Source organism: Clarias gariepinus, chromosome 11 (genome assembly GCF_024256425.1).
Source record: "Clarias gariepinus isolate MV-2021 ecotype Netherlands chromosome 11, CGAR_prim_01v2, whole genome shotgun sequence".
NCBI classification, from domain to species: Eukaryota; Metazoa; Chordata; class Actinopteri; order Siluriformes; family Clariidae; genus Clarias; species Clarias gariepinus.
In genome coordinates this window covers 31,591,698-31,612,500 of record NC_071110.1, presented here as the reverse complement: position 1 = coordinate 31,612,500, position 20,803 = coordinate 31,591,698, and the positions used below count along the sequence as shown (strand labels likewise).

At 39.1% G+C, this 20,803-nt stretch overlaps 2 protein-coding genes and 1 long non-coding RNA gene across 6 annotated transcripts in view; 1 reads left to right on the top strand and 2 right to left on the bottom strand.

Annotated features, from left to right (window-relative positions):
- LOC128533494 (centrosomal protein of 164 kDa-like) overlaps positions 1 to 9,794 on the bottom strand; it is a 20,100-nt gene extending 10,306 nt beyond the window's left edge. Inside the window, exons 1-13 of one of the 3 annotated variants that reach the window (XM_053507769.1) lie at positions 9,614 to 9,794; positions 7,818 to 7,904; positions 7,307 to 7,418; positions 6,918 to 7,143; positions 6,615 to 6,725; positions 6,373 to 6,513; positions 6,197 to 6,274; positions 5,990 to 6,091; positions 3,374 to 4,174; positions 2,512 to 2,568; positions 634 to 714; positions 241 to 311; positions 1 to 169 (exon numbers count right to left, since the gene is read on the bottom strand). The exon at positions 1 to 169 is cut by the window's left edge and continues 215 nt beyond it. In XM_053507769.1, the coding sequence (XP_053363744.1) occupies positions 1 to 169; positions 241 to 311; positions 634 to 714; positions 2,512 to 2,568; positions 3,374 to 4,174; positions 5,990 to 6,091; positions 6,197 to 6,274; positions 6,373 to 6,513; positions 6,615 to 6,725; positions 6,918 to 7,143; positions 7,307 to 7,418; positions 7,818 to 7,899 (2,031 nt within the window). In that variant the 5' untranslated portion in view covers positions 7,900 to 7,904; positions 9,614 to 9,794. The remainder of the gene's footprint in view (positions 170 to 240; positions 312 to 633; positions 715 to 2,511; positions 2,569 to 3,373; positions 4,175 to 5,989; positions 6,092 to 6,196; positions 6,275 to 6,372; positions 6,514 to 6,614; positions 6,726 to 6,917; positions 7,144 to 7,306; positions 7,419 to 7,817; positions 7,905 to 9,613) is intronic. The other 2 variants (XM_053507770.1, XM_053507771.1) reach the window with 2 other exon arrangements.
- Positions 9,795 to 11,060: 1,266 nt separating this feature from the next.
- On the bottom strand, positions 11,061 to 16,651 carry socs9 (suppressor of cytokine signaling 9). Of its 2 annotated transcripts, none has more exons than XM_053507716.1 (2): positions 16,575 to 16,651; positions 11,061 to 15,888 (listed from the first exon to the last, which is right to left on the bottom strand). In XM_053507716.1, exon 2 carries the CDS (start codon positions 15,704 to 15,706, stop codon positions 14,090 to 14,092), a length of 1,617 nt encoding a protein of 538 aa, XP_053363691.1. In that variant the 5' UTR covers positions 15,707 to 15,888; positions 16,575 to 16,651; the 3' UTR covers positions 11,061 to 14,089. The 2 variants fall into 2 exon arrangements, with proteins under 2 accessions (XP_053363691.1, XP_053363690.1); XM_053507715.1 differs by lacking the exon at positions 16,575 to 16,651 and adding an exon at positions 15,980 to 16,307.
- Positions 16,652 to 16,964: 313 nt separating this feature from the next.
- On the top strand, positions 16,965 to 19,438 carry LOC128532701 (uncharacterized). Its single transcript, XR_008361314.1, has 4 exons — positions 16,965 to 17,387; positions 17,697 to 17,833; positions 18,260 to 18,304; positions 19,142 to 19,438. It is a non-coding gene; the product is annotated as an uncharacterized LOC128532701 (long non-coding RNA).
- Positions 19,439 to 20,803: the final 1,365 nt, after the last annotated feature.

The following is a 20,803-nucleotide window of genomic DNA, read 5'->3' as shown; positions in this document are numbered from 1 at the left end:
TCTGTCTTCAGCCTCTTGCTTCGTTTGCTTTTCCTTCTCCTCTTCCTTGACCATCGTCACTCTTCCCCTTTGCGCGTCTTGGGGTTTAGAGACAGAGGAAGTGGACGGAGGTTCCTGCATGCGATCGGAGAGGCGCTCGTCTGAAAAGGAGGTCCTGAAGCTCCTGCCGCTGCAAGCAGAAAGTTTATTAGTTTAACAATGTTTGTGTGTGCGTGTGTGTGTGTTGTAAATTATTCGAACCTCTTTGCAGCTTCGCCTTTTATCTCTTCCTCATTGTCGTATTCCTCTTTCTCACCATACTTTCCTTGTTCCTTCAAAACGAAAAAACACACAAGGGTGGAAACTTATTACAAGGACAAACAGGTTCACAGGTAGACAAAGAAATAGACAGACTGACAAATGGATGGATGATGGTGATGAGTAAAGAAACTAATGGACAGAGAAAGAAAAAGAACAAGAGACGGATGATTAAACTGATGGATGGTTAAATAGAGTAAATGAATAGATTAGTGCTTATGAGATCATGGTTCAGGTTCTCCATTCACCTGTTTTTATGCAAACATAAAACCAGAACCTTAAAGTAAACACAGATAATAAATATTAAGCACCACTACACCGCATATTTTATCAGACCTTTGTACTCGCTGAGGGTTCAGCCAGGCAGAGATCAGTTACATCTAGAACCTTCTCTGAAAACTTGAAGCGGAACCCAACCTATGATACAGTGGAAAAAGAAAGAATATTAACAAAACTATTATGTCCTGATTCATATTCAACATTAAATTTACAGTTAATTTGATAACCACAAAAAAATTAGCATTTAAGGAGATATACGTAGTTTGCATAAAAAACTCTAAATGTGTCATTAAAAGCCATATAATAATATAAATCTTAACTATAATATCTCTGTGTGCAGCGATTAAGAGGGGCCAAGCACTGTCCTGTCCGACTAAGCAATGCAGCAAACAACGAACGCTAGAACAAATAACATTAAAGTAACTTAACATTAGATTAACGTCTTTTATGAGTACAGTGAAATCATGGCGTACAAATGAAATTCATTCTGAATTGAAGGAGAGTTCGTACTGCAATATAAATTTTCCCGTAAGAAATGATGTAAATGCAGATACTTCGCTCCGTTACAAACAAATAAAAAAACATGCAAAAAAATCATATAGCTTTTAAACACATGCTGAAGGCAATGTTGGTACTGTGGATCGACTCTTTAAAAAAAACTTTCGCTGAGTGTAAAAAATCTATAAAAAAAAAATCCCTACTTTCTTTGCTTGGTTTTCCACTGACGCAAACAAGTTTTGAACTTGACTAGCATTCGGTTATAACACATGATGTTATATCATCTCTATCTGTTATCACCCAGATGAGGATGGGTTCCCTGTTGAGTCTGGTTCCTCTCAAGGTTTCTTCCTATTACCATCTCAGGGAGTTTTTCCCTGGCACTGTCGCCGTCACCCTTGGCTTGCTCATCAGAGACATTTCATTCATTCATCTCATTATTATCTAGAGACATTTTTCTCACACATACACAATTTATTATTATTATTTTTTTTTTAATTGAATTTCTTTTATTTTTCTGAAGCTGCTTTGAGACAATGACCATTGTTAAAAGCGCTATATAAATAAAGTTGAATTGAATTGAATATGCTTATGCAAATTTCTTTGAAAATTAAAATTCTCAAGGCGAAAATTCATAAGGGAGGGCATTCGCATGTCGTGGTTCCACTAAACTTTCTTATGCCTGCTCCTGTAAAGGGGTTGCCGCCACAGCGGACCATCCGATCGGCACAGGTTTTACGCCGGATGCCCTTCCTGGCGCAGCCCAGTTATTTATTATTTATTTTTTTAGATTTGTAGTAGTATTATGGGATGTGGCAACCGCTGACAGCGGAGCTCGAACACGGATCCTCAGATTCCCAAACCAACAACCTAGAGCCTTAGACGCTTGATCAACTACATTTGAGGTTCCGCTGTACTGTTTCATTCTCAATTTTTAGAAGAAAATATTCTAGAAATAGAAGATATCGGTTATCATAGCTCTGATGATGGCTCTGGCTGCAAGAAGAATTCCAGCGTTGGTAAATCATGCAACATCAGAGTGTTTTCACTTCCTCAGGAACATAAAAAGATGATTCAGCTCTCCTTCGCTATTTCTTAATCCTCAGAAGTTTAGCATTTATAATGCTTTAATTACTCTTTCATTCATCATTTTTAGCTTGAATTCATATTAATAATTTATAATGATGAATAAAAATTAATATGTAATTTAATTTGTGGTTCAGTGGTTAAGGCATTGGACTACAGTTCGGAAGATCCCAGGTTCAAATCCCACAACCACCAAGTTTCCACTGTTGGGCCCTTAACCCTCAACTGCTCAGATGTATAATGAGATAAAAAAAAAAAAAATTAAGTCGCTCTGGATAAGAGCATCTGCCAAATGCCTAAATGTAAATGTACAAATAGACAGTTTATAATTTTAACATAACATAATGTTACCTTCATGTCATCAGAATGGCTAGACACCACGTCGACGTGTTCACTGATCTCAGATTCCTACAAACGGATCACGGAAAAATGTTCTGAATAGACAGTACGTCACACACTTTCTTTATCTTTTTGACACACACACACACACACACCAGCAGAATGCATATATTGTCTAGTGTAATATAGTGCTTTAAGTAAAAAAAAAATTTTAACACAAAGCAGAAGCCAGCAAGATAATCTTACACACACACACACACAAACACACACACACACACACACACACACAAATAATTGGTAAGAGATGGTCTAAGAGTGCAGTGGTATCTAACATGACTGAGGTTCATGAATAGACAGATGAAAGGATGTGTAAGTACAGGAGCGGTGAAAGAACAAATGAATAAACAGAACAAGTCAATGGCTTAGATAAAACAAAAATAATAAACAGATGGATATTTAGAAATAGTGGGACATATATATATTAGTGTGTGTGTGTGTGTGTGTGTGTGTGTGTGTGTGTGTATAAATGAATTATGCATCATGGACATATGATAAGGGATAAATAATGCAATGAACAGACACTCAAATGGGACAGAAGACAGATGCGCCGATGGATGGATGGATTTCGGAAAAAAATTTATGGATAGAAAGATTGGATGAATGTAGGGAGGGATGGATGGATGACTGCAGAGACAGATGGATGTTCGACAGATGTAATGGATGGACAGATTGGATGGATTTCTGACAGATTTAATGGATGGACAAACGAATGGATGGATGGATGAAGAGGGACCATCAGAAGCACAGGACTTAAGCTTGCAGGCATAAAGAGCATAAGGTCGTGAGGCGAGGGGTCAAAGGTCACACTGCGTACCTCACTGAGGAGCCGATCAGTGTGAAGAAGCGACTTTTTTCCCAGCATGCCTTTCACGTCTGCGTTTTTTTCGGTCATGCTCGGTAATCGTTCTATCTCTCGGTCGTCGCTCTCAGACTCAGGATGCTCCCTCTCTTCCTTGCTCTCAGACTCTGGGTGCTCCCTCTCTCCCTCGCTCCTACACTCGTTTGCATCACCTCTCTGTTCATCAGAAACATTTCTGCCTCTCTCCACTCCCTCTCTGTCCACTCCATCGCTGTCCTCCCTTTCCTTCGTCTCTCCTACAACCTTGTTCTGTACGTCGCAGTCTTTCTCTCCTTCTTCATCCTTCTCACTTTGCTCCTCTTCGTCTTCAGAATAATCCACCTGGTCTACATATCTCTCCATTATCTTATCGCTGTCTGGAGTATTCCTCTCTTCCGTCTCATCCCTCGCTTTCTGTGCTTCCATCCTTCCCTTTGTCGCTTTATCATCGATCTCATCGCCCTCTTCACTTCCTGATTCTTGCCTCTGCCACGTCCCCTCCTCTTCCACGTCCCTCTCGCTCTGCCCTTCTACGTCTACTTCCTCTTCCTCCCCACTTCTTTTCTCATCCCTTGTTCTTTCTTCACCCTCCTCCTCCTCTACTTCCTCTTCCTTCTCTCCTCTGTCCCTTGTTCTTTCTTCACCCTCCTCTATGGGGAGTAGTTCGTCCTCGGCGATGCTCTCGTCCTGCCGGCTCGGAGGGAACACGTCGGCACTGCTGCAGTCTCTGCTGCCCCCTAGCTGCTTGGGGGAGAGACGACGCCCTCGCAGCGAGTCCTTTAGCGTGGTGGACGGGTTTGGGGGAAGAAATGAAGGAGAGGGTGGTGATGCAGATAAAGAAAGAGATTGAAAAGACGGGGGCAGGGGTTTGGAAACAGACAGACCGGTGGCGGCACATGCAAGGGCGAACTCACGCATTTCCCAGGACGAGGAAGCAATGGAGGAGAGAACGACAACATTATTAGCAAACGAGTGAGAGGAAGACATAGGATGACACATAAAGTAACATGCACAAACACACACACAAAATCATAACACAAGATAAATGTTTTAGCAGTTATGAAGTGATACAATACAGTAGAGTTTTTTTTAAAGTATAATCCACAATGGCACACCTGGAGTGTGTTACCACATTTACACCACATTTAGCGATCTGCTAATAATCAAAGAGATTAATTTATTTATAAACAACACATCACCCTTCCCTCACTCTCGCTCTTATATAATAGGTTATATTTTACTAGATCTTTCTGGATAAATCATCTGTCGCCCTATCCCAACAGATTGTTTCTCGTCTCTCTTTTGATGGACACTCTCTCTCTCACTCCCTGAATAAATCGTACTGCTCTTGATTTCTTCCATCACAGCTTTAATGAATCAATTTTTTTCTTTCAATAGATATTATCTCTTCTTCTCTCCTGCTATCTCAATAGATCATAAGATTGCAGCTCTCTTTTTCTATCGATACGTTTTAACCTGATACATTGTAATGTTCTTTTTCTCAATAAATTGTACCTCTCACTCAATAAATTGTCTTTCATGGTAATTTCTGATTTTCTTTGTCGATACGATCTCTTTCTCTTTCCATCTCTGGATTTCTCTCTCTCTCAGTTAGTCCCGGATATACGAACAAGTTCCGTTTCGGGAGCATGTTCGTAAGTCAAATTTGTTCTTAAGTCAGACAAAGTGAATCTTATACACCTTTGACACGAATAAACAACGCAAAGCACTCCTTTTTTGAGGATTTTCCGAAATTAGGATTATTTACTATCAGTACAGCTTTACAGGACAGACATTTTCTATCATCATCCTCCCGGACTGATTCACTGAAACCGGTGAGGCTGACTCATTTCTCCCGCGCACACACAAACACGCACACATACAATATACCAAACTTTAGACATTTTATTTATTCACTTACACACTGAAAATATTGTATATAATTATAAATATTGGTATCTGGTGCACAGCAGTGTCTTATTGTTTATCCAAAACACACAATAATCTCCTTTGAACAGTTGATATTGAGATGTATATCTGCTACTTCTGCTCTGTAAAGCTTCACAACGGCTCTAATCTGATGTGCTGGTTGTTAATTGGTGATTTCTGAGGCTGGCAACTCCAAATGAACTTCTCCTCTGTAAAGGTCTTCATGAGAGACAATTTCATCATGAGGCTTAAAGGGTTTTGCAAATGCACTCGACACAATACCGTTCTTCCAAGAACTGTTCCAGAACCGCTGACATTCATGTGTTAAAATAACAACTGACCGTTTCTGTTGTTGCTACATAATTACCTAATTCCATAGTCATGGTTTTGGAAAAACAAAATATTGTTTTAGAAAATGTAAAAAAAAAAAATTAGAATAATAATAAATCAATAACCCATACTTGTTGTCCAGACTTTTGACTGGTATTGATTGTGTGTGAGCTGTTACTATGGAAACAATAATGCGTGTTAAATTAACCCTTTGGGCTGTGTTACAGCATGAGCTAAAGTTTATATGACAGAAAAGCGCGTCTTTTTACCGCTGTGGTGTAAAGAACCGTGACTGAACAGATTGATTTCATTTGATTGATTAACTGACGCTACCTGAGACGGAGGGTTGGCACTGGCTTCTCCTGAGAGAGCGAGATCTTGGAGCTCTGGTTCGGTTCTCTCTTCAGCCGGAGCTGAGCCACTCACCTCGCTGTCCTACACACACACACACAATTAATACAAAACCAGTGTTAGATGTGTATCTGATATAACACAGTGTAACTCTAAAGTGTATGCCATTTGTCCCAGTTTTTCAGTTACCTCATACTGCAGTCCTCCTCCCAGAGCGTCCAAATCAAGGTGCAGATTCTGCAGCAGGCGTGATGTACCACACGGACTCTATTTAAACCAAACACACATACAAACCAATTCATCAGTATGATATATTGTATTGGTCCTTAGTTAAGCATCCATCATCGTACATTACAGACACAAACCTGGAGCACAGAAACCTTTTCCTGTTCCTCTGCCTCTTCTTCGTTCTCATCGTCTGAATAAAATGTGGGCGGAGCCAGAGATGGCCTCCTCTCCTCTTGGTGTACGCTATTCAAGCCCGAGCTCATTCTGGAGTGTGAGCTCTAGGAAAAGTGCACACAGTCTCACGTGTGAGTGAAATCATTTAATAACGTCCTATTTTGTTTTTTATCTTCAGTGTGTGAATTAATGCGTCCTTGATTACCCCTAATGAAGTTCTTAGAGGCTGGAGGCCAGAGGAGCTTCCTAGGGAACCGCGGAGTGCTGGAACTGGAGCGTCACACACACTTCTGAGAGGAGCAAGAGGACCGAGTGGCTGAGTGACACACCGAGTCAGAGAGAGACAGAGAGAGAGAGACAGACAGAGAGACACCGTCATGTTTTATCCTGATCCGATGCTACATCTACATAGAAAAGTCTAAACAATGTGAACACTACTCACACACTCTCTGACACACAAAAACACTCACACACTCACGCAGTGACATTTCCAAGAATCCAAACTCACTCCTGGTGCTTTTGGACCGTCTGGTTCGCTCTTCTTCTTCTCCTTTTTCTTTTCCTTCTTCTCTTTCTTCTTTTTCTTCTCCTTGTCCTTTCTGACAGGGCCGGAACCTGAGCTGCGCTCCCTCTCCTGAGCCACTAGGCGGCGATACTGCTCGTCACACGGGTGGTCCCACGTGGACTGACCGCTGGAGAAGTTGAAGTAGTAAACATCTCCGGTCACATCCTGACTGTAAAAAAACAAACAAACAAACAAAAAAAAAAACACACACACACACACACACACACACAGATACATGTTGCATTGTTAGGATGTTTTCTTTTTTCTTTAAAGCATATCCGTTTTGTTACAGAATGTATTTTTATCTGGTGTGTCTGAAGATCTCCACCTACCAGGGCTTCCATTCCGCAGGCAGGGGCGCAACGATGCCCTCTCGGGCCAGCCACAGGAGCTCCGGCTCCCTTTCAGGGTCGATTCCGATCTCTCGGGCATATTCGTGGATCTCTGTTGAGAGAGAGAGAGAGAGAGAGAGAGAGAGAGAGAGAGAGACACAATAACCATCCACAATAATCTCCAGCTTTTTTTTTATTTTAATATGGATTTGAGGTTAAGCCTATGTATAATATATGCCAATACAACATGCCAATATTTCTCTGTTATATCTTAAAACAACATATATTTCATAAAATATGACCAGAATCCTAAATGTCAGTGTGCAGATTTTCAGGCAAAAAGAATTATCTCCCTTTGGAAAGCCGTGATTTGAAACAACAGCTGTATGAATGACATTTTTTGTGCTTAACGAGTGTGAGAGATTCATTTACACAACACTACACAACCAAAGACTTCAGGCTGCTTCCCCCCTCTTGTCCTCTAATCGTTCCTCCTGTCCGACCTCGATACCTTGCTCAGATGGGATGTAGTTCTCATCGTAATCCTCTTCCAGGATCAGCTGGTCTCCGATTCGCAGTGCTGAATTGCTCATGCTGACTGCAGAAAAAAAGACACACACACGCCTTGAATTTTGTCAAACAAGCTATAGTGTAAGTGTCGATGTCGACTGTATTTTTGTCTGGTATTCCTCAGGAAGTTGAATCAACCAGCTCGTATCATCAATAAGAGTAAATTTGCAAATCACTAACTGACTTTTTTTCCCTCTTAAACCATATTAAATTTGAGTCTTCACGGATCCTATGCATCTATTATAATTAAAATATATGAACTGTGAGTGCCGTTTATGGTAATTTATGATAATTTGATATAAACTTATAAACAACATTGGCAGCTGCACAACATAAATCAATCAATGCCTTCTAACAATCAGTTAAAAAAATATTTGTGACAGGAATCACCGGTCACCTCCTGATACGATATTATGGCCTCACCACAGATCTGATTCGATTAAAATTCCGATACTGTATGACAATTTTAGAAATATCTTGATCAGATATAAATTTTTTCCCTAATTTAAGTTTTTATAAAAAGTTTAATAAATAATAATTAAATGTAGCTCATTCCTTATGACATTATTTTTCTCATTTAAAATTCAAGTGCAGAATTTAAACATTACAAACAAACCTCAAACACAAGAGTTTAACATTTAACTTCAAATTAAATTAAGCAAAAAGCTACACCGTTACTGTGTATGTATCTCTGTCATCCGTCATAATTATTATTCACATATTTCTTGTTATTTCTAAGTTAACGTAGCAAATAGTGCACTCCCCATACGGGATGAAAATGTAATATGTGATTCATAACTGAATCAATTTTTCTCTCATCCCTAATTTTTTAAAATTATTATTATTTGTATTTTTTTTTTAACGCAATTAACAGCATATACATTATCCCAATACACATCATCCTGATTCACTCACACAAATTACTGAAGCACACGAGTCCAAACAACTCGTATTTGACTCATATGATTCAGTAGATTCTTTTGGACTTTTAGCCAATGATTATCAGCGTTACAAAGATATGAGATAATAAGTATAGAACACTTTAATAGGAATGTTTTCGACAAAAACAATCCAGTGATGCTCTTGATCTTGTCTTGAGAAGTGCCATTCATTAATGCGAGTCGACTCTGAAGATTCATTTAAAAGACTCGGTTCATTCGAGGAGTCGACTCGCTTGGGTAAAAAAAAAAAAAAACATCACTTGAGGTTTAAACACCCTCCTGAGGTCAGTGAGTGTGTTAAATCTGTGTAAACACACGCGTTTCGATATTTAGATTGTTTTATTTTATAATACATTCATTCTATATAAATGTAAAACATTTTAGCCTTGTTAAATTAAATACTTTAAATTAGACAAAAATACAAAAACGGATCAACAGGTGAGCGTGAAACTTGTCAATAAAACTTGTGATATATACGAAGAAAAGTCCGTTTCAACAAATATAATACTGTAATTTAAAATACACTTCCTCTGAGTGTTATTACAATACAACTTTTTTTATTATTAAAGGTTGCTAGTAAGCTAATTAACCGAGCTAGCTTTTTACTTAGCAGCTAAAATGCATCCATAGCAACGTTAGTCAGTTAGCTAGCCATGGCAAATATTAAATAACGTTGTAAACAGTTAATTAACTATTCATTAAGTTCCCAGAAAGCAAGGTATTAATGAACATAATGTTCAGACTGCATTAGTAATCTCATTGCTAGCAAGAAACAAAAAAACGTTTAGCCACAAACCTTATTTCTTAAGCCTTAAAGGGCCGCACATTGGCTTCCTTTCGTCTCCATAAACATTTTGTTTAAGAGTAATTACAATGAATAGTGAAAAAGTCATAATCCTCGTTATCTCGTCGTCATTTTTGCTAAAGCTAATCAGTTCCCCAGGAGCATCGTAGAGACAACGGGAACCGTGGCAACCGCTGTCAATGCCTGATCAGCAACAGACATGCGCGACATTCCCGCGCAGGCGCACTACGCCAGTTCGGATCCGCGCGCCAAAACGGTTGTCTCTGGTTCAGACAGGCTAACATGACTATGCATTAATAAAAGCAAATATAACATTATTTATCTGCTGTTTCTGCGAAGAAATGTTATTATATAGATTATAATCTGGTTAAGTGATTAAATAGGAAAAAAAGAAAAAATATATCGTTATTAATACATACATTAGTTATGAGTATACCTCAGAGTTTACTTCAGGGTCCCCCAGCCCCGGGGTAAACTCTGAGGTAAATCTTTTAAATATTAAATTTAAAAAAGACTGTCGTTTTTAAATAATTTACATATAATGAATATCTCATGTAATTTTATAGTTAATTATAGAATATTTTGTTTAAAAAAAATTTCGTTTGTTTAAAGAAATGTTTGCCCTTGAATGTCCATGTCAATCTGTTTTGTTCGCTCAGTTTCTTTTTTTTTTTCTTCCAAAAATTAGGAAACCATTTGTTGTTGTTTTACATCTTCATTTCTCAAACCAAATTAGATTTTTTTTTAAGGATAATGGCTTATTTTCCAATTTTGTGCGTTTTAATGTAACTAGAACTATAACTTTTTTATAACTAGAAACAAAAAAACTAAAATTAAAGTAATATTTTATTTTTATTTTTAAATTCATAAACAAAAAATTATGTAATACATAATGTTTTATTATGTAATGAAAATGTCAGACAACCTCTTTAAAATTAGACTTGATGTTCATTCCTCATTTATACTTTAAATAATGAAGTTAATGTAGAAACAGAAAAAACAGCTGTATTTTTGTTGTTTGAAACTAAAAGTATTTCTTCTTCTGTCATCTAAGGCAACATGGTCCGTGTACGAGTTTATTTGTATAAAATAAAAAATTAAAAAAAGTAATATTTGATTTTTATTTTAAAATCCATATACAAAATAAATAATTAATCATTTTTATATATGTGATAAAAAAAAGTCAGGAGATAAAAAATCCAGTCACAAGAGAAACTTACAATCTCCTCTTTTGTTTTACTTATTTATTTTGCAAATTAATTTTCTGAAATACTTCTAACAGGTATTGTGTAATGTTTCTTGAAAATGTTGTCATAAGGTAAATCTCATTAGGCTACAGTAAAATAATCAGCAGCAGCCTGATGAAGCAATTTGCAGCAACCTCAAGTCACATTCTTACTGTTCTGGACTGTTATCAAATGTTTAAAATTCGAACATGTCTCTAGGAGGTCATCAATGATTAATTACATGAATAACCCAATACAATTATGAATTAATAATGAATTAAATAGGTATAACTAAAGGTTTGGATAATGTAAATCATTGTATAAACCCTTTTAATTCACCTCCTACACAAAACCTGTTTTTCTTTCCAGTTGTGTGTATTTGCTTGTTTTTGGAAGTAAAAACAAAACAAAAAAACTTAACCATCATACCTTATTTGCTCAACTGTGCAAATTTCATAAAAGTTTGCCCTTAGCTGCATTTTAAGGTTTTAAGTTTTTAAATTTTGGCCAGAAACAAGTCACAAAAGCTGTAAATCCACAGAAGAGTTTATTTATGTGCTTTTCACATTATCCAACTACTAATTTTTTATTTAAATGTGTTAGAAATAAATGATTATCAGCAAATAAAAGTGGGTTAAATAAAAATAAGACATAAATACCAGTGTTTAAAAAAGAAAAAAAACAATAATCTTTAGAGTTCATGTATGTACTTCTTCAGCAGATGTTTAGCGTGGTCCCGAAATAACAAAAAGTACTGCAAAGCAAGTGAAACAGCGAATTGAAAATTAAGTGCTTTAAATAAGAAAACATTTTTGCTTCCTAGCCTTGCGCTTCAATCCTGTTCTCAATGCGCCCTTCATCGACTTCCTGATACTTCTCAGAAGTGTGCACTTGGAAAAGATTTTCACTACAACACACTTTTCCAAAGCTAACTTGCTTTACAATCTGACTAAAAAATAAAAGACAACTGCAGTTGGGAGAACTCAGCGAGGTAATCAGCTAGCTTGCTAAATGAATAGATTAGACCCCAAAAGTTGAAAGGAAATACGTTAATATTCCACGACTTTCTAGGAAATTCTTTGTGGAGAAAATGTTTAACAGACGTATTCTGCGATGCTAAATGACTATGATAATAATTATTTGCAAACTATATTATATAAACATAAAAAAAATAGTTTAATCAGTTGAATTTGTTAAATTGTTAATAGTAATATTCGAGTAGCTTTTAATTCTTTGGTAATTTTGTTTTAAAATTCCTGCAAACCTTGCACATCGCAAGTAAGCTATCTTGCTAAACGAATATATATTACCTAGCTAGCTAAGAAATTTTTTTTCACTGCTGTGTAATCACTTTAAATTGTATTTCCTGCATGTTTTTCTCATTATTTAAAGAAAGTTGCATGACTCAGACAGCTCTACCCTCAACAAAGGAATTCAACAAAGGGCGTGTTAAAAACAGCAGAGCGTCACGTTTCAAAACATCAGTTATGTTAGCTAGCTCACCAACATATCATGCAGCTCAAAGCTTGTGCGACCTAGAATGTCTTTGTTTTCTGCAAAGGGTTGCACTGAAACTTTCTTACAAAACACCCACAAATCTACAGTCAGGCAATTTACAGACGAAGACGCCTGCAGTGAATACAGTTCTTCGTTACTTTAAGACTTGAGGAGAGCATCTGTGTGTGTGTGTGTGTGTGTGTACGTGCAGCAGGTTTGGAAGCTTTCGGTAAGTTAATCCAATTATTTCAGATTAAATCACACTACGCACTCCGTCCTGACGATCAGGTAGATATCATAGCGGCTAATACTCAAGATACTAACGCGCCACGTGTTAGTGCAATAAAATCGCCTTCAGATATAGAGTTGCGCGCAAGTAAAGGTCTAGCCTTTCCTTCTGCTTTTGTCTGAACTGCTACATTCATCAACTTGGTGGTGCAAAGAAGTTTATTTTATATATATCTTACACATCCACAGTCGAGTATACCTACGTGTTGTACATTCATCCTCAGAAGATCGGTGCTTTTACAAATAAACATCGAAAACAAACATCGGCCAATGTAAAGGTTAATCAGCAGGTCAGGAATGTTTAAATCCTCGAAATAGGGGGGGTGGGGGTGGGGACAAAAAAAGCTTTTTTATAAATTTAAATTTATTTTTAAATTAATCCAAATGTCAAATGGACGGAGCTTTCTCCAGTTGACTGGGTGTAAGTATCTTTGAGGTGAACAGCTATGACATTTGTACATCCCATATAAAATTAAGCAACGTCAGAGGGACTTGGGGGGTGGAGCAATGTCTCACAAAATCTCTTCAAAAGAGGAATTTAGTAATCATTTTGAGCTAGAGCAAGGTTTCAATTTCAGGTTTTCTTGAAACTATTTCTTCAACTTATCAAGAATCAAGAGACATAAGCGGCAAATCAAAAAGAAGTTTTTTGAATATTACCTCACTCATTCGGTTTTGTTTGCTAGTGTTTATATGGTAGACTTTTTGGTTTACATTGTCCTTTTTGTCCCTAGAAATCGAGGCGTCTTGAGTTGCTTTGTTACTATTTCACCAGATCCAAAGTTGCCATCTACAAAACCAACTAGCTAGACTAGATTTAATTACAGATTTAATAATTAGCTAACTGGAAATCTTTTGTTGTATTATCATTTGGTCTTTGTAAAGATGCTAGTTGAAACACGCTAGGCAAGGTTAACAGGGGGTTTTACATGTACCCCGCGCTCACAGACGTAACACTTCACCGACATGCACAAGGCACGGACGACACCGAAATTTAATTTCGAGGGCAATTATCAGGCCAGTGTCTGATAGCTGTTAGTGGCTATATGCTAACTAACGGACATGCAGTGGTTTGTTCATGCTAGCTTTAACGCTATAGTTTCTATTTGTCGTGGTATCAGTTGGCAACCAAGTCATGCGGTTTTTAATGTACTAGTGTTAGCATGCTTGGAATTGCTAATTCATTTTCTGCTGGAAGTGGAAGTTTCTTCTTTGATGGGTTAGCATCAAAACACTTTGGGTTTGATTCAAGCCGCTAGCCGGTACTGCCTTGGGATAGGAATTAGCAACCGTATGGTGCTCTATTCGTGATATTGTGGATCGTTAACATGTAGAACGTTAGTTTTTTTCCTGCTTGCGTTGCAGTTTGCATGCCTGTATAAGGAGTGCTGGATTAGTTTTAACGAGAGTTTTTACTGGCTATGGTAAAAGTTCACACACCATCACTGGTTTTTCACTACCACCCGGTATCGAGCCTCCGTACACGAACCCTTTGCTTGTAATGATATTCCTTCAGGTGCTCCTTAAGGGCGTTGGGGATGGGCAGGGCGCTGATCCCATCGTACGTGGTGCAGCTGCTGATGACAGCGCGACAGATGTGCTGGAGGCTGAACGGCCGTGTGCGATGGATGGGGTTCGAAAGCAACGGCTCGAAAAACATGCAGGAGTTCGGGTCCTTGTAGTGCTCAAGCAGGCCCGTGACCGTTGGCGCGTGGAACACGCTGGGGTCGTGCACGTCGAAGCTGAAGTTGTGGTTCCATTGCTCGATACGAGCGTGCAGGGAGCGGCCATAGCGCCTGAAGCTGACAGAGAACAGGTAGTCCTCCTGAGCCGAGTCACGGAGCAGGAACGTCCCCTCGGGTTTGCCCTCCAGAAGGGTCTCGGCCTCGTAGCGATCCATGACGCCCCAGTAACACGGCAGGTTGGTGATCTGGAGCAGGTCGGGCACCAGGCAGTGGATGTAGTCGATCTGTGTGTGCGCACGATGGTGGGCGTCTTGAGGTTTGAAATGCTCCGACAGGGTTACCAGAGAGCCTCTAGTTAGGGAACAAGGCGAGGATGAGGAGGAATCCGAATCCGGGTGGGACTCGGTAGTGAAAGGTGGGGCGGATCCTGAGGACGACGCGACAACTTCGTCTAGGGTGTCCAAGCAGCTCTGGAGAAGCAGCTGGTGGTGCTGCTGCCTCTGCAGCATGTGCTGCTGTTGCTGTAGCGTGGCCCTGTCGTCCCCGGCCAACTCGTTCATCCCGTGTGCCAGCTTGGGCCCGAGCTTGTACAGCGGGTTTATCTGTGCGGTCACCTCAAACGTGTGGATCTGAGCATTGGGCGGCGGGTCGACACCCTGCTCGATACTGATTCTCCGCCTTTCACGCAAGCGATCGTCCTCATCCTCGACCACACAAGTCGAGGAAGCGGAGCATGTCGATCCCGATGTCGACCCTCCAGCAGCGGATAAACTATCAAGTACGGGCGGTTGGGAAATCGGAGCAGTATGCTGCTTGATCAGGTACCATTTCTGTGCCAGCTCTGAGCCGGCTGGAAACGGACAACTGTCCAGCATGAGCTCACTCAGATGGATCTTCCTCCGGGAAGAAGCTGCTGTCACGGGAGATGCCGCGACGCTCTGTCCTGAAGCGGAAGGTCCGCTGTGGGTCTTGATAGGAAAACATTGACCTACGGCGTCCTGAATCTTCTGCCTTAGGGTACGGCTGGCACTGGAAGACTTCCCGCTGGTCTCAGACGCTGCGTGTTGGTCATTGTTCGGGGCGTTTTGAGACATCCTGGCCGATACTTTCTCCGTCAGCGAGGACGCGGGAGAGCCAAGGACTTGGCGCCACCGGAACACAGAGCCCCCGTTTCCAGACTCCAGTCCGTTTAAGAGATCGCCGTATTCGAACCCGTCGCTGACCGGCCTCTCCGCCGCTGCTTCATAAGCCAGGCGTCCTTTTCTTTTACCCCTGCCAGCTTTCCGCCTCCCTCCATCCTGGCGTTCTTCAGAACGACTCTGACGCACTTTAGGGCGGGCACCGCGCTCCCTTTCTTTCCCACGATCCCCCGCGTCGCCACTCGACATCCTTCATCGGATTTCAGACAGGCAGACTAAACGCTGTCTAAAAAGTTAAAACGATATCTGTTGCTATGGCGACCGATGCTGACCTTCTGACAAAAACATTTTAAAATGAGTCAACATTTACACCAAGGCTAGATCTGGCTGAAGTGTGTCTTCTTCTTCTTCACTTGTTGATGATTTCCTTTCTGTTAATAAGAGAAAAAAGCAAAAAGGTAAAAATCAGACAACCCATAAACACCACATAAATGAAAATTTTGTGCTCTGTGTAAAACTTACTTTTATGTCAATTTAAAACCTGATCTTTTTTTTATTATTATATTTTGATAGATATAAGATTCGGAATCTTTGAAGACATGCTAGAACAAACCCTCAGCAACTAGCTAGCTAGCAAGCTAAACTGCATAGCTTCATGGTTAGTCCTTAGCAAGCTTCTCTATTCTTTAAGAATTGTTTTAAGTTACTCAATTTTATAAACCGCATCCGAATAAATAACGCAAATGTCAACTGTAATTCTTTATATACGTACGTATAATTTATTTGCGATTAAATAAAAATCACCGGATAAAAAAAAAACTGCTGTCTCTGTTAAAGCAAACGCAGCAACCAAGCATGAACACCGGCTGTGTTCAGATATGCATTCGATTTTGCATCTCTAATGTACTAGGTAGGCTGCGGAAGCCATTGTTACACAACATACAGTGTAGTGTGGACGGTGTGATTTAGAACACAGCCCATGACGCCGACCGCGTCAGCTGCGTAGCTAACTGCTAACTCGTTATCATCGAATAATCTATATATTTATTTATTTTAAAACTGAATTGGATACTTAATACGGTTACGCTTTGTGTAGTATTTTATTTTATATACTTACCGGCAACTTTTTAAATGACTTGAAAATACTTTTTAATGCTTGGCTATCATTGCCTAATAGATCTAGCAGGATAAAATAAAATAAGGAAACGGATTGAGTCCATAGCGCCCTCTTTTGGTTGGAGGTTTCGGTGGGGCGTCATATCAGGCACGTTTAAAAATTCTGCTTCGACGTTGCTCTCTGATGCAATCTGATTGGTACGATTTGAGGAAAACGTTTGCTGATTGGCCGGCAACCTGCGCGTGATTAATAAAAGTATTTTATACGAATTTTCTATACACGCTTTTTTTTATTAGTAGTACTAGTAATTGTAGTAGTAATATTACTGTTATAACTATTAATTAAAAAAGAAAAATTAAATGCACCCGACATATTTGACGTTAATTTAGTGAAATACCACTTCCGGTCTAAGTACCAACGAAGAAGCGCCTGCATTGTTTTGTTTTCGGCTAAGGAAACCGAAGCTGCTAAGATCCAGCGGTCGTGCGTCTTAAAATTCTCGTTTTAAGGGTCGATTCGTTTGTATAAATATATTTCCAACGATACAGAACAACTTTTTTTTTTACATTTATATATATTTATTTTTATTAACATCGTATTTTCGTAGTTGCTTTGTTTTATTTACAAAGCTAACCTGTAAGCGGCTAGTACGCCTGGATTAGCATTCTTCTGTTTTTTGTGCACTTAGCTCCATGAGGAATATCTCCCCGGAAATCTGCACTCTCAGTATTTTAAATACTTTTATCGAGTTTAACGCGTCTTTTAACGACTTGGAGGTCGTTTTACAGCGGGTTTTTCTGATATAACGCAGCGGTGAGTTATTTAAGGTCGTACAGAGGGAAAATCCCTTGTGCTTCAGATCCCGTGTTTTGTTTTATCGTTTTGTGTTTTTTTGCTTTTCATAAACTCCTAGGTTCAAAATGCGAAATTTCTTCAACTTGATTTTTATTAATACAAAAGTCTACTGTCTAGGCTAACTTTTGTAACTGATTGCATATGCATGTGATTGCATGTTTGTGTATTCAGTAGTATTGGACGACCTTGAAAGGATCCATGTTCTTTCATATTCATGTGTATTTGTGTTTGTAACTGTGTATTATGTTTTTTCTCTTTGATGTGCAGATTGTCAGGATGGTCTGTGAGCTGCTGCTGTCTTCGGTCTGGCTGCTGTTTGTGGTTTTCTGGGTGGAGACGATCAGCGTGTGGCTCTTCCTCTGTCTCTTTTATCAGGACCGAGCTTTTTATCACTGGGGTGACGGGTGAGTGTGTTCATAAACATGCACTGGACATCAGTATCGTTCTCGTGTTAATTAAAAACATGCTGAGTTGAGTTTTCTCTATAGAAATTAGAGTTCCATAGTCGTTGTTCTTATTTCTTGTTTAAGGGCGGTTGGAATTGAGTAGGTTACATTTTTGCCAACTTCTAGATTAGTTAGCTCCACCCCTTATTTAAATAAGGATTTGGACTGTGACGTCACACCCGGGTAATCTAGAAGAAAAAAAGAAGAAATTTAACATCTTTTCAAAGCTGGTTAATAATGAATCATTGAAAGCGAAGTCACTGCAAGTCACAAAACTTGCTTGATGAGGTGAGGAAGATTTCAGACCGTGGTGTTAGTTATCTAACTGATTATCTGCACACGCTCGGTTACGCTGGGTCACGTGATCGGTTCTGTCTTTCGCAGGGTGTTTGCTGATGATCCTGGTCAGATGCTCTACATGCTGAGCAGGTAACTATCACACAGTATCACAATATCACACTGCGTTTTACGGATCTACGTTGTGATCCTGTCAGTTTTGGTTGTTAAAACACACCGCGTTAACATCTGAAGCCCTAACTCCCTTGTCTTTTTTTCCCTCATGGGCTTAACAATACCACAATGATACGTGTGGCCCAGAGATCAAACTTGTGTTCTCCTGGGTGGGTTTGTCCGTAAGTTCAGACGTATGCTGTTGATGAGAGCAGACTAGCCAATCCCGGGCGTCTCTAGGATTGTGTATGTGTCAGAGGGTGGATAGCACTTTCCTTAGAGTATGTGAAGCTATTGAAAATATTTGATATCTCGTGATGATGTGGATTTGGTTTCGTGTTGTAGTTTTGTACGTGTCTTTAAGCCTAATTCCACGTCATGGGACAGAAAACGATTATAACACTTTATTTAAACTATTTTAATAAGGTTCTTTATTTATTTAGGCTATGTTCACATCACCAGCCATCACCGATTTTCTGGACCTCACTAAACACAGCTAACAAACCTCTTGCCGTCTTCTAGAGCAACTAAAGAAAAGTGTTTGACATGAGTGCTCGCACAAACTTGTGTTGTTTTAACCCACATGGCACAAGCAAAGACGTATATAGGACAGACGTGTCCACTTTAGAATCAGATAAAAGTCATCTGTAATTCTAAATGTGAGTCTGATCTGAATGTGACATTCAAAATCTGATCTAAGCAAAGGAATCAGACATGTGTTTGTAATGTGGACATTGCCTTAGTTTTTGTAGTTTTTTTTTTCCAATAGACACCCAGAAAACCATCTTGATGTCCAATTTTCTAATCGTCCCGCAGGTCAGATAGCTCCGTTCACACCCAGACCTGAGCTGGCGGCCTGTCGTCAGCTGGGAACGCCAATTAACCAAAGAACTGGGGAGGAAAAAATGGCTTCCCGATCCGACAGCTGCCGCCTTTTGACGACCTGCGCCACGGCTAGCGACGGAGAATTAGCGCAGGGCACGCGTCTGTGCGCAGATTCTGCATGGGTTGTTATAAAGGGGACTTCTCTCTTTGTTTCCTCCGAAAGGAGATTTCTTTACTTCTTAAAAAAAAATAAAAATTATTAAAGGGGGGCAGCTCGGTGTAGTGAAGACGCAATCATCTGTAGATTTTTTATCTTGTGTTCCTGGTGCCTGTGTGTGAAGCAAACACTTTTTATTTTAAACATGGCTGCCTTCTATTGTAACTTTTGTTCAGGCATACGCTTTACATCAGGACGCTTCAGTACAGTTGATCATGACTGATTTTGTCTGGTGTATATTTCAGCTTGTCCGATTGGACGTGTGAGGCTTTTAAGAGAGAAAGACACTCAATATTTCATTTTTATAAAATTTTTAATTACTGATCCCTGCCACATGCTGCCTGAAACGCAAATAGAGATTTAGTTTAATCAATACATGATCATTTACATGACGTAACTGTAAATGTAGCCTCAAAGATGAGATAGGAGTCCTTAAAGTTTAATCACAACAATACTCTATCTAAAGTTACGAGCACACAATTCTATGTGACCCATGTTTGCACAAGATCTAGATCATAATCAAAATTTTAAAACTTGTTTCAAGCTCAGAATGTAATAGTAAACACTTTTTTTAAGCATTATTTCCAAAAAATAAAAAATTACAAGTCAGGTCTTTTAAGTGACTGAATGTCAACTTGCATAGATGACCTTTTTTTTTTTTTACATATAGCTAATTAGGATATTTCATTTATTAAAATAACTCTTTAGTCACAGGAAGTGGAGTGATATCATTAAATCAGCAACACTTCCCAGTACGCATTTATTTGTTTTTTTTTTCTCCTTCTTCTACTTCTTACATTTTAACATTATGTTCTCTTAAAAAATTCCGGTTAAATATGGACAATTATTAGTATAAAAAAATCATAATTTTAGGGGGACAATGCCAACGAGTCATTTAGGATTCGACTCATTAGTGAGTCAATATAATGATTCACTGGAAAGTAAAGAGCGGGAATTCTCATCCCTCATGGCTTGGCTGTGGAAGTTCCCTCCCTCCCCCACGATCAACCCTAATTCCTCTTGACCAATCAGAGACAGGCTCGAGGGCTAAACTGGAGGGCTCATGGAAAAGGGGCGGGGCTTACTGCCTGAGGTAAATGAGAATAGCTTTTAGCTTGTTCTGTGTTAATGAACCAACCATGTGCCACTGCTGCTGAATCCTTTATTTGGTTTTATTATAATTTTGTTGATTGATTTTTAAGGTTTTTTTTTTGTTTATTTAGTTTTAAGTGCTCAGCAGGACAAAATCCTCTTGTATAAAAACAGTCAATCACCAAATCAAGTTTGTGAACTCAGTTCTTGTTAATGAACACCTTAATAACACTTATTTTTCACAGCACACAATTTTTTTGTCCTATTACACAACTGTTATGGTATTAAAACCCAACTAAATGTATATATTTTTTTCTGAATGTAAAAATCGATGGTGTATAGAT